Genomic DNA, 14,409 nt, shown 5'->3' on the forward strand with positions numbered 1-14,409 from the left:
TTGTCATGTCTTATGGTTAAACTTTTAAAGGAAATGCACACCTTTGAAGAGTCCTAGTTTATTTAATAATGCTAGAGAGTCTAGACTTTATTGTAAATTTGAATTTGATGTTGAGAGAGAGAGAGAGAGAGAGAGAGAGAGAGATTATGGTAAACTTATATGCCTACAACAGAGAGAGAGAGAGAGAGAGAGAGAGAGAGAGAGAGAGAGAGATTATGGTAAACTTATCGTAGTGGTATGGGAGAAGTTTGAGATCCTCTCAAAAGCATTAAAAATGAGGGAGATCCTTGGGAACATATCAAGCCCTAGTATCAGTTGGGTTTGACATCTTTAATTTATAGTTAAATATTTATACTACATCAAATTAAAAACCCTCACTCTAGGAAAAAACTATTCTAATACAATATAGGGGTCATGTATTGCTAGAGAAGGTCACTTCATGTACGATACAATTTTTTTTTGATCCCCTCTCACACATAAATTCTATATGCCTACAACACAGAAAGAGTTCTCACCCATCGTCCACTAGATGGATCCTTGCCAACAACATCATAGAAATACAATCTAATTCTTTTCATTCAAGAGCTTTGACAAGAAATGTTATAATTCCAGGTTAAGGTTGCAAAATTTGAGAGGAAGTGACTTCATCTCCTAATCATAAATATAATCTCTACAATGACCAACGTAGAATAGATATTAATCCAAAGTGGGAATTTTCTTCATAGCGAGAGTTATGGCACCGAATGAAAATGGGCCTAAATTCCTTTGAAGAAGGGTTGACAATGGTTTATTGCCCAAAACTATTACTAGGATGTGTGAAGGTAAGTTTCTTCCCCCATTGATGCCATAGATACCATGGACTTGATACTTTGGGTAGTAACCAAAATATACTCCCTTAAGAAGACTTAACCATTGTTGGTCACCACACTAGATGGGTCCACTAGTAACCATTAGATGAAACCATGGATCATCTCCCTCTTTATCAATGATGGATGTATATGAGTCTCTTTGTAGGGAGGACTTTAGGCCAATTGATGCCAAAAGGATTACCCCTCCCTTTCATCACCCAAAAGACAACCTGGTATGTGATGGTGTCCATGATGGTTGAGAATACATTGATTGGCTACGACATATTGCTAATGGAACCATTTCATGGGGAAGTTATCTTATCTAGAAACAAAGAAGTGTAGGAATCCTTGAGAAATATTATCTTTTTCCAATTTTAAGATTATGAACTCAACGTTGTATTGTTAAGAAATGAGGTTTCACCACAACATTGGGAAGGGCATCCTTTTTCAAACTTGGGATCACCCAAGAATTATAAACTTCAGCTGTAAGATGATGTTCACACTCTTATACCACATGATAAGGGCATACTCCAATGATATGCGTAGACATTTATTGCACATAAGTAGACTTTTGTAGTGATGAGTCTCCTGTGAGTGTGACTATGTGTAGAAAAGGTTCATTTGGTTCATTGAAATGCATCTCAACGAACTAGGTTCATTACAAGTGGTATCAGAGTAGAGTTGCAACAATAGATTGTTATGTGTCAAAATTATTCTTACATGTTGAAATATATTATTAATTACACCTTGCTTGTCTATTTTAGAATAACACTTCCATCATTTTAATTTAGTTATCAATAATTATTAGGTGGATAGTATAGATTTAAACTCCACAGAATATTCTAAAATATTCGTAGTAGTATCCATAAATTAAAGGTTGAAATTTATCTCAAAAAAATTTAACCTTTCAACACTTTTAATTAAACTGATTAATTATAAAAAAATGTATCATATGAACATGTGTTGTGGTTTTTTGGACATATGGTATTAGTAATAATGGTATTGGCCCATGGTATTGTAATAAAGCCTATTTATAGCTTAAGAATCTCTATAGTAAAATGGGGGGATGAATCTCCATAACTAAAGACACAGTTACATGTTTTTTAAATGCATATATAGTTAGCTCATATATTAATTCTTTTTACAATTAATAATAATAGTAATAATAATTTAAAATAAAGTTATCATTTAGTCAATTTTTATGATTTTTTTAATCTTAGAAATGTGAGATATGCCATAAGGTAAGTGTTTTTATGCGTATTGAATTTTACTAGCCATTTAATTTATATGGTTGCGCTATTTTTATTATGATCATGACTGTTGAATTTCTTGCATTTCAACACTGAAGAGAAGATATAAGTGAGTGACAAAAGTGTAGGGAACATTGTAGGAAAAACATAATATGGTACAATGTCCTATAGAAGAAACCTCCCATGAAATATATGAGGTATATTGTAATATCCCTCCCCTTAATAATAAATAATAAATAATAAAAATAATAAATAATAAATAATATTAAATAATACAAAAATAATAATTCACTTAATAATAAATAATAATAAAAAAATCATAAAAATAAAATAATACAAAAATAATAATTCACTTAATAATAAATAATAAAAATAATAAATCATAAAAATAATAAAATATAATTGTTAAATAATAAATGATATTAAAAATCATATAAAAAGAAATAAAGATAATAAAAATAAAAAAATAGTAATAACCATATTAAAGTTCTAAATAAGAATAAATAGAAATAAAACAAGAAAACTATCAAAAAGATGGAAATAAAACAAGAAAGCTAAAAAATCAAAAGAAAAGTAAAGAAATAAAACAAGAAAAAGTTGCATGCAGACACATAGAGTGTGTGCATGTGGTTTCCCTTCCAATGTGTTGTTCTATTTAATAGATGGTGAGGAGGATGGGAGGTATTCTATCATTCCGAGATTCCATCTTTCATTCTCTTGGGAGAATGGTATACTAAGAATTAGGAACACTGGCAGTAGTACATTGATTGAGGCTCGGGGGTGGCTAGTTGTAGCATACTTCTTGCACAATTGAGCCTACGGTTGGGTGGAGAGTCGTCCCCACAACCTTGTTGTCATCTCGCAAATCGTGATCACAGGTAATATAGAGATAAGATTATTTGTCAGCATCTTTTTCTATTAAGCAATTTCATTTATTTTTCTGTTACATATGGTATCAGAGCTTTGGCTCAACCTTAGGGCCTATGGGCATCTTAGAAATTGTTTTTTGGAATTTTTAACTTAACTTGTTTTGAAGTCACAGGATGGTTACTTCCAGGAGGCCGCATATATATATATATATATATATATATATATATATATATATATATATATATATATATATATATATATATATATATATATATATATTTTCTTGAGATTTATCCATTGGTGAACAAGTATGTGTATGATTAAATAAACTTTGGTGTATTATGCTTTGAATATATAGTACAGTATTTCAAGCGTTTTCAATGCTCATCATATATTCTTGGTGTCCCTTTTCTTTATTTTGTTTATATGGAATTATTTGACTGATCGTGAGGATTAAATATCTTGGTTGTATGATCATTCATGTCACGGAGGCATTTCTAGAATTATACTTGACTATCCATCTACCAAGGTTTTTGTTTTTCCGAAGGGTTGACGATTTACCCTTTTCTGAAAATAAACTGTGATTTACCTTTCTTTCGAATAAATTCGCGAGTTTTGGAAGTACCCGGAACAGATGTATGCCTTCCCAAGGATAAAAACATAAAGAAATTTTTTTGTGCTGCACAGTCTACACGTAATTTTCTGCTAAATTGCAACCTAGGAAGTCTTGATGAAGTCTGCCACGAATTATATTATCCATACATAAATATTACTGTCTATAAGTTTTTTAATACTATCTAAACACCTTTAATGCCTAATTCTCAAATCCCTACAGGAACGTGTCCTCCTGTGTGCTAATATGGATCAATTTGAAACACTTGATACCATCAGTATTCGGATTACTTGGATTTGCAGCACTGAGATTAATGGTAGTAGCTTGGCATTTCTTACAAAGGAGTAAAAATATTTGAATTTTGAAGGTTCGGATGAGTAAAATTCCAGGTTCATTGAGAAGGCAAAGGATTTGGAGTCCTTTTGATGGCCAAGATAGGCAGTGAAATGTTTGAGCTTCTGCCGAAGAATTTTCTTATTTATTGTAAAATATTCAAGGCCCTTTTGGCAATAGAAAGGTATCTGGTTTTCAGTTCTTCTACGACATAGTATCTGAAAAAAGTTTCAAATGCCTTCAACTGTCTATAGGCATACTATTTCAACTATAGTTTTTCTTTGAGGTTGGAGGAATTCCACTCAATAAATTCACTGCAGCATTCAAATCTGTTAATAGTTAAATTCCAATTCATGGCCAAGCATTTGAAGCCCTCTTGACATGTAAAATGCTTTTGGTGAAACTGCCCTTTTAAGCACTTTTGAGGGATTCTTGCTTTCTACTAGAGAAATATTCAAAGCCATTTTATTAACTGAATTGCTATTTTAAAGTTTTTGAATTCCTGCTCTTACCATGAAAAATATTTATAGTCCTTCTAATTGCCGAGTTACCCTTTTATGTACAAAATACTTGAAGACCTTCCAATGGGTAGAACTTTCTTCAGCTAGCAAAGTGTTAGAAGCCTCACTAATTTTTAGATTGTCATTGGCCATCATTAACAACTGATACGTGAATAGAACAATCTGGTGCTCGCCGATCGCAGACTGCCTGTTTTCTCATCAGGCTCTTCACTGATAGACGAATTCATATTTTAGCCCCAGAGATTCCAGATTAAATCCTGTTAACAATTTAGAAAATTTGTTATTCCATTCGTTTGTAAACTGAATGAAATTTCGAGCAAAGAACAGTTTGCCAGAATAACCATTCAGTTATTGTTGCATACATTGTTGCTGTGAAATATGTGCAGGTTGGATAGTATATCGTTACAACAGCACCAGATCTGGCCAACTCGATTTCTGCCAATCGCTCCCACATTTTGGCCATTGATTTGACAAGTGGCGCCCACCGTGGCCGTTGATTTAATTGTGCTAAAGGACATTTAAATCCAGAGCAATGGCCAAATGGATAAATGTATTGTAATTTAAGGGATTCAAAAAATGGTGTTGCCTTAGCAGGTGCCCTTGCACACCATATAATTAATAAAATGATTATTTTTTTTGTGGGGAGGAATAACCTTCCTAGTCATCTGATCCAGTTCTGGGTCGGGTGACAATGTCTTTTCTTTATGGTGTGAAATATTTTTATGCTTGATTCACAAATTTTCTTACACATATTTTAAAACAGATATTTAAAGTCATGAATCTGCAGAATTATGCCGTAAATTTTCTTATTTCAATGCATAGTTGTATTTTTTTATTGGCTTTGGTTATTACTTTTCTTTATGACTTAGAATACAAATGGAATACTATAACATGCTGAACGCACTTTTAAAAATATCGTGATTTTTCCTCATTTGCTATGGAGATTTTAATTGATACCAATTTTAGTGTTGTTTTCAAAGTTTCATCGATAGAAATATATTGCAGAGTTCTGCTTTATTACTTTATTACTAAGTATTCATGAGGTACGTGGCACTTTCTTTGCAATGTCTATGTTGTTCTGCTATTTTCGTCGGTCCCTACAAACAATTTCACAAAATCTACGCAAGCCTTCCAAGTCTGTGTCTGGTAGTTCTTGGACCAGAATCGGATGAAAGATGATTTCGGACAAAATTGTTTATTCGGTAATCAGTGTTTTTGAAAAAGCTGACCAGATTCCGATGAGAAGTGATAGTCCGAATAACTTTTTTTATGTAGCCACTGCCTATCATTATTATTACTCGAAGCCTTCCTCCGAAAATACCCATTTTTCAAACAGAATACATGCCTCTGAAATTGCTTGTGTGGCCATAAATATTAGTCCACCTCTTTCCTTAGCTTAAGTTTAAATTGAAATCAAATGTCGTGCCAAATATGACGAATGTGCCAAATTTGCAAGCCGTAGTTGGAACCTGGGGCCTACTTGAGTCTTGTTCTGGTTGCTGATTACTTTGATAAGGCATGGCAAGTCAATTACAGTCAGAGCGTAATTGCTACGATTCAGTTCTTAAAGTTACAATGTGTAAGGACGAAGGCGGGGTTTTGACAGACTTTTATCTCCTGGGCTTCCGCTAAATACAATACATGCGCATATTTATGCCTTCTCAGGAATATTATCATGAACAAGCATGAATACTATGCTCTGAATTTTTTTCTGTTTTTTTGTTACATGGACCCAATTCTCTAAGTTTTATGATAAACTCCATGTTTTTTTTGATAAACTATGCTTTAAGTTTTATACTTCAATTGAGTAACTAAATGTATATTTTAAAATTCAAATATATTCTAAATTTATTGTAGCTTTTGGCATAAAGGTAATGAATAAATCCACTGAATATTACAGGGTAGATCATGGCTCCTAAACATCGAAGACGAGCTCGAAACAACCTTGGAGTAGAAACACCACCTCCCGCCGCTTCAGCGATAGGAAGCCTGGCTGAGCAAGCTATATTACATTCCCTTGGAGAAATGACCAATATCTTTAAGGACTGGGTCTCAAGCCAAGGACGAGATCAAGGAAATGTGCAAAAGGAATTGGAACAAAAACATAGACAAGATCTAAATGTCAAAGATGGACAACCAACACTTGATATTATGAAAGAAGTCCAAAAATCCAAATTACCAGAGTTTACGGGTCTAGAAGGGGGTTCAAAAGCAGAAGCATGGGTAATGGCTATCAAAAGAGCACTTAGTTTTAAGGCATACACTTCTATGGAAAAAGCCCAGATATCAACGAGTCTACTAAAAGGAGATGCCTTATTATGGTGGGTAAATGAAGAAACAAAGATGCAAGTCACCCCAGTACAAGTTACATGGGAAATGTTTGAGGAAGCCTTCCGAACTAGATACCTATCAGAGCAGTACAAACACCAACAAGTAGGAGCTTTCCATGAAGTACGACAGAATGGTAGATCTATCGAGGACTATGAAGCTGAATTTTATTCGTTGGTCCATCACTTGGACTATATGGTCGATGATAGACGTCAAGCTGAAAGATTCTTACATGGACTCGACCCCTTAGTCCGAGCAGAAGTTTCCATGTGGAAACCCACCACTATGGCAACAACCACTAGTTTAGCCAAACAAGTCTTGAGGAAAATCAATATGAAGAAACAAATGGTAGTTGATGAAAGTTCAGGGAAGGAGCATTCTGCAATGAGGCTGAATAAACCAGGGGGGCAGCCATATAGATTCCAAGGAAGACAAAACACTATTTCTCGAATCGCTAGCACAACTTCTCGACCGCCTCCAAGGGGACATAAGGGTCAACCCTACTTGATTAATGGGAGGAGTAGAAGATTTGGTGACCAAGGACAAGTACAACATGAGAAGCAGGCACAAGTAGAATGTTGGCATTGTAAAGGTCCACATTATAGAAAAGATTGTCCAAGCTATCAAACAGGGATTAAACAACAGGAATACAAGGCAAAAGGAGGAAGACCACAAAACCCACATCGAATTCATGCATCTATAAACCATCGCCAGGCTGAGCACCAAGCTACTGTAGTAGAATCTGCAGGTATGATCAATAACATTCCTCTATCTGTGTTAATTGATCCAGGTGCTACTGATAGTTTTATTTCACCTTCAACAATACTTAGATGTGGATTGACAGCTCATGAGCAAAGTAACTTTAGAATGGTTGAAATGGCATCAGGCTCTCAGCAATCAGTAGGGTCAATGGTAAGAGATTGTAGTGTTAACATTGGGGGGTGTGATACCAAGATGAATCTATATAGTACAACTCTCGGAACATATGACTTAATCGTGGGAATGGACTGGCTTGAACCCCATAAAGCTATACTGGATTGTTATAATAAGACAGTCCTCAAAAAAAATGACCAAGGAGAAACTAAGGTAATAAAAGGGATTAGACGTGGTGTTACATTACACCTCATATCAGCCAAAAAAGTTAATAAGTGTATGAGGAAAGGGTACAAGATTTATGCGGTAGAAATGGTTCCTACCAATGAGAAGTCCTCAGATAAATTGCACCCACTACTTTCTGAATTTGCAGATGTATTTCCTCTAGAGTTACCAGGTTTGCCTCCAGTTCGAGAAATTGATTTCTCCATAACCTTGAAACCAGAAGTGGAACCCATATCCAAAGCACCTTATCGGATGACTGTTCCAGAGCTTAATGAATTGAGTATACAACTCAAAGAACTTCTTGATCAAGGTTTTATAAGACCCAGTGTGTCACCTTGGGGTGCACCCGTAATTTTTGTAAAGAATAAGGATGGAACTCTTAGGTTATGTATTGATTACCGAGATCTAAACAAGGCCACCATTCGAAATAGGTACCCCATGCCTCGAATAGATGACCTCTTTGACCAACTAAAAGGAGCTTCAATATTCTCCAAGATAGACTTACGGTCAGGTTATCATCAGCTAAGAATCAAGGAGGAAGACATACCTAAAACGACATTCAGAACACGTTATGGACACTATGAATTTATTGTCATGCCATTTGGTTTGACTAATGCCCCAGCAGCCTTCATGAACTTGATGAATAGTGTCTTCCGAAAATATCTGGACCGCTTTGTCCAAGTTTTCTTGGATGACATCCTCATTTACTCTCGTAATGAGAAAGAGCATCTAGAACACTTAAGGTTGGTACTACAATGCCTTAGGGAACATAAGCTATATGGAAAACTTTCTAAATGTTCCTTCTTTGAGAAAGAAATTCAATATCTAGGCCATACCATTAGTGGCAAAGGCATTGCAGTTGATTACAGTAAGATAGAAACTATAATGACTTGGCCCTCTCCCCGAAATGTCAAGGAAGTACGTAGCTTTATGGGATTGGCCAGCTACTATAGAAGGTTTGTAGAAAGGTTCTCACAGATATCTAATCCCATCACCCGCCTCCAAAGGAAAGGGGTTAAGTTTGAATGGACAAGTGAGTGTGAGAAAGCATTTAATGAGCTAAAGCATCGACTAACAACAACCCCAATATTAAAAGTACCTGACATGGACAAGGACTTTCTGGTATGCACGGATGCATCATAAGAAGGATTAGGTGCACTCTTGATGCAAGATGAAGGGGTTGTCGCTTATGCTTCTCGAAAACTTAAGAACCATGAAATCAATTATGCAACTCATGATCTGGAATTAGCAGCGGTTGTAATGGCCTTGAAATTGTGGAGACATTATCTAATGGGGCGTCAATTTGAGTTAAGAACAGATCATAAAAGTCTTGAGTATATCTTCACACAAAAGGATCTTAATGCTCGACAACGACGCTGGAGTGAGCTATTTAGTGATTATGATTTCAAGATATCCTATATTAAGGGAAACGAAAACAAAGTGGCAGATGATTTAAGCAGGAGACCTAGACTTCATTCAATGTCGGCATTAAAGATAGACTTGAGGAGCTGGATTCTAAATCAGCTAGTAGGAGACCCACATTACCAGCAAATAAAATTTGCCTTACAAGAAGAGGTACCTGTGGCAACCAAGTGGGAGGAATACACCTTAGACAATGATGGACTGCTACGATATAAGGGTAGGATTTATGTCCCAGAAGATGATGATCTTCCGAATCTAATAATCAAAGAAGCCCATCAAGCTCCATACGCTGCACATCCAGGAGTCCAGAAAATGTATGCAGACTTAAAACAACTATTTTTCTGGACAGGAATGAAAAAGGATATAACAATGTTTGTGGCTCAATGTTTAGAATGTCAACAGGTTAAAGTTGAACATCGTCATTCGGCAGGACTTTTACAACCCCATGATATACCAGAAACTAAGTGGGAAGTTGTTTCAATGGATTTTGTTGGAGGCTTACCTATGACGTCCCAGAGACATGACTGTATTATGGTTGTGGTTGATAAATTAACTAAGAGTGCTCACTTCATTCCAGTCAAGACCACCTTTGAAGCATCAGCTATCGCTCAAATTTTCCTGAAAGAAATAATTCGCCGTCATGGAGTACCATGAAAGATAATATCTGATAGAGACACACGTTTTACTTCCAGATTTTGGAAAAGTCTATTACAATCTATGGGAACACAACTGAATTTTAATACAGCGTATCACCCAGAGACAGATGGTCAAACAGAAAGAGTAAACCAAGTGTTGGAGGACATGCTAAGAATGTATGTCATGGATCAAAAAAACCAATGGGAGAAATACCTTCCCTTAGTAGAGTTTGCCTACAACAATAGTTACCACAGTTCAATACAGGTAGCTCCCTTCGAAATCTTGTATGGAAGACCATGTCATACTCCGTTAAGTTGGGATCGATTAGAGGAACGAGTCATGTTGGGACCTGAAATGCTCCAAGAAATGGAAGAACAAATGGCCACAATTAAGCAGAGACTAAAAGAAGCCAGGGATCGCCAAAAAATTTATGCTGATGCAAAGAGAATTGATAGAAACTTTGAGGAAGGAAGCCAAGTTTTCATTAGAATCAAACCTTTTAAAAGTCCCTTTAGGATGGGTAAAGGAACAAAGCTATCGCCTAGATTTGTTGGGCCATTCACGATCCTAGAGAGGATTGGACCAGTTGCTTACAAGCTCGAGCTGCCTTTCCATCTAAGAAGGATGCATAATGTGTTTCATGTTTCTATGCTTAGAAAATATGTACCCGACCCATCCCATGTTTTGAAATTTGAAAAATTGCAGGTTTCCGAGGAAGGAGCCCTTCAAGTCGAACCATTCTGTATACTGGACCGCCGGATTCGTCGACTTAGGAACCGTGAGTTTGAGCAAGTCAAAGTCCAATGGGACCAATATAGCCCAGGGTCAGCTACCTGGGAAGATGCAGCGCTTATATTTCAAGACTTTCCTTATTTACTCGATTAAAATGTGTGGTGAATAGTGCTCCTTAGCTAAGACAGATACTTTTATGGACAATGTAAATCATGTTTTATTGTTTAAACTTTATGATACATACACCATGATTTCCGTTTAGTTTAATTAACTGTTAAGATGTTGAGTATAATGGTAAGGAAATAATGATGCACATATGGTTCTTATAGCGATGATGTATCCTTATGATTATGATGTTATGTCGAGGTATATTAACATATTCATTTACTACATGATGATAGGTATTTGATGTTGATGTTATAACTTACGATAGTATTTCATGAGATGAAGCATGTATTTGCGATTAACTATGATGAACGCCATTTTTATGATACTATGATGGGATAGATAATACATTGGTAGCATGTTGAGGTTTGATGATTGACAGGACTCCACAATGGGCCGAGAGGGCCAGTTTATTTGATGATCTCGTGCGAGCCCATACGCACGAGGGAGAATAAGTAACATCATATGGGCTGGGGACAAACTCAATCAACACTACATATGCCAGTGGTTCCTTTGTCTTGTGTATAGCTCTTGATGGATAGCTCTAGAAGAGCTATGAGACCATCTTGAGGAGGCCACGTGCCTGATGTTCTAGGCTAGGTGCCTAGTATTGGATTGGGATGCCGAAGTCTGGAAGGGATGTCAAGGACTTCGATGCCTGGGGCTGTGCGCCTTAGTAGTTGTGGAGGGAGTGGGCCAGCCTTCGAGATGCCCGGGGTCAGTGAGTACCGGACCGGATGCCTGCCTTGGGGCAGATGAGGTCTGAGTCAGGCGCGAGCCTTGGGGCCAGCCTTCGACTAGATACAGACTGGGTCAGGTTTATGCCTGGTGCCGAAAGTGGGAAAAGGACAGAGATTCCTTGAGATTTCCCGGGGTGTTGGGGACTTTCGATGCCTGCTGGTTATACTAGTTCAGCAGAGGGTGTTGGCAACATGAAGCAAATAAAATAATAAATAATAAAAATAATAAATAATAAATAATATTAAAACAAACTTAACTTCGGGACGAAGTTCCTTAAAGTGGGAGAGTATGTAATATCCATCCCCTTAATAATAAATAATAAATAATAAATAATAAATAATAAATAATAAATAATATTAAATAATACAAAAATAATAATTCACTTAATAATAAATAATAAAAATAATAAATCATAAAAATAATAAAATATAACTGTTAAATAATAAATGATATTAAAAATCATATAAAAAGAAATAAAGATAATAAAAAAAAAAAAAAAATAGTAATAACCATATTAAAGCTCTAAATAAGAATAAATAGAAATAAAACAAGAAAACTATCAAAAAGATGGAAATAAAAAAAGAAAGCTAAAAAATCAAAAGAAAAGTAAAGAAATAAAACAAGAAAAAGTTGCATGCAGACACATGGAGTGTGTGCATGTGGTTTCCCTTCCAATGTGTTGTTATATTTAATAGATGGTGAGGAGGATGGGAGGTATTCTATAATTCCGAGATTCCATCTTTCATTCTCTTGGGAGAATGGTATACTAAGACTTAGGAACACTGGAAGTAGTACGTTGATTGAGGCTCGGCGGTGGCCAGTTGTAGCATACTTCTTGCACAATTGAGCCTACGGTTGGGTGGAGAGTCGTCCCCACAACCTTGTTGTCATCTCGCAAATCGTGATCACAGGTAATATAGAGATTATTTGTCAGCATCTTTTTTTATTAAGCAATTTCATTTATTTTTCTGTTACATATATGAAGAGATGAGGAATGTAGAAACATCTCCAAATCTGCATAAATGATGAGCCTAAAGGTAGGGCTCCAATGCTACAGGGTTGATAACGAAAGATTAATCAGGTCATATGAAAGGCAAGAAAATTGAATGCAATATGGCTACAAAGTCTATTTAAAATCTAGAAGCAATTGAAATAGGGACCCAATGCTAGAAATGCTCACTGAATCAACTACAGGAAGGTGGAGAACCCTTTAGAGATTGACAAACATGAGAAAATGACCAACAAAATGGGGAAAGTGCCTCTAGAAAAAGGCACCATAGTAAGAGGAAATATACATCTAATGTTGAATCATTCCTTCATTCCTCTATTTATGGGATGATCATTCTATATGAACTACCAAGAAATGGTTCCAAGAGTGCATTGCATTGTAAAAAGAGGTAGAAAAATTCCACAACTATGTTGCATGAAGAATTCAAAAAGAAAAAGCCACCCACCTTCGATGTTGAAATCAAGAATGACAAAGAGGTAGAGGCCTAACTATTTAGATTAAAGAAATATTTTCATATGCATGACTATTCAAAGAATATGAAGGCCATAGTGGCATTTTTCAACAAGAGCAGAAGGGATTCCATATTGTGTGAAGAAATTAAGAATGTAAACAAAATTTGTGAGAAAAATATCACTTGAAAGCAATATGAGAAATATTTATAGAAAAAATATTTGTTAGAAATATATTACGATGGGAATATTAGGGAATTCCATTTTGAAGTTGGGATAATTAACCATCAATGGTTACATCAATAAATCTTTGGAATCACTACACCATGTGCCATATATCAGGAATGAGAATGTAAAAATTCAATTCTTTCTCAATCACCCGCGTTTTTCCTACTAGGAATGGATACATTTTTATGATCCTAAGACCCTTAATGAAACAATAAGAAAGGTTGAGTATTGTTATGATCAATCTAGATGTTGACTAGAACTAGAAATTCCTAGGAAAAATAAATACAATAATGGTTTGAAGGAGAAATATTCAAATCACAACAACACAAGATCTTAGGAAAGGGTACAATGATGGGTTATCCAACCAAAATAAAATTCCATTGGAAATACCCTTTTCAAAGTGGAATAATATGATGATAATCATGGAAGGAAATACAAGGTATCTGTTGACGGGCTGGAATTCTCCGCCAACGGAAAGGGGGACCTCCCCGGTGTAAGTTCCCAACTAAAGCCTGCACCATTTGTAAAAGGGGTCCCTTCCGGTATGTAGGCCTGGCTACCGTTCAGTTTTGTTGAGCTTGCTTCGGAACGAGGAAAAATATAAACTCAATTGAAAGCATGTACCTCAATAAATACAAGGAAATAATTAACAAAGATTTTATGCCACATAAATCATGAATAGGCAGACTATAAACAACATAAATCTTATGTAAAGTTACTGTTAGCAGGCTTCAAATAAGGCTCATTTTTCCCCAGATAAAATGATTAGTAATTGTAAATTAGTTCATAATGATCAAACATTTATGAGCATAAACAAAGGTGTAGTCAAATAGATTGTACCAATACCAAAGAAATAGTTCACCGGCATGAGCATAGAGTTAGTGAATTAAATACCATTCATACGAAGCAACACGAAGTTTGGAGTATGAGACAACATATGAGGAAACCGCACATCAAAGAGCTTTCAGGAACATTTGATCCATCGAGTGAAGAAAATACTCATGGCATTAGAACATAAAAGATCTAAAGAATCCAATAGTGGAAATGTACAATCACTCCTTGTATCAATTAGAAGGACATAAATTCTCTTAAGAAATGTATATATCCCCATAAGAGTCCCTAGGAAAATCCCCCCCACCCCCTTACAAATGAGGTGCAAGGGTATA

General features: G+C 35.7%; 1 protein-coding gene across 1 annotated transcript; it reads left to right on the top strand.

Annotated features, from left to right (window-relative positions):
• Positions 1–6,343: 6,343 nt before the first annotated feature.
• LOC149230744 (uncharacterized) lies at positions 6,344–9,937 on the top strand. The gene is made up of 2 exons (XM_089381403.1): positions 6,344–8,171; positions 9,009–9,937. Exons 1-2 carry the CDS (start codon positions 6,344–6,346, stop codon positions 9,935–9,937), a joined length of 2,757 nt encoding a protein of 918 aa, XP_089237529.1.
• Positions 9,938–14,409: the final 4,472 nt, after the last annotated feature.

This window comes from Pinus tabuliformis, chromosome J (genome assembly GCF_031772625.1).
Source record: "Pinus tabuliformis cultivar Carrire ecotype Pingquan chromosome J, CPIR1, whole genome shotgun sequence".
NCBI classification, from domain to species: Eukaryota; Viridiplantae; Streptophyta; class Pinopsida; order Pinales; family Pinaceae; genus Pinus; species Pinus tabuliformis.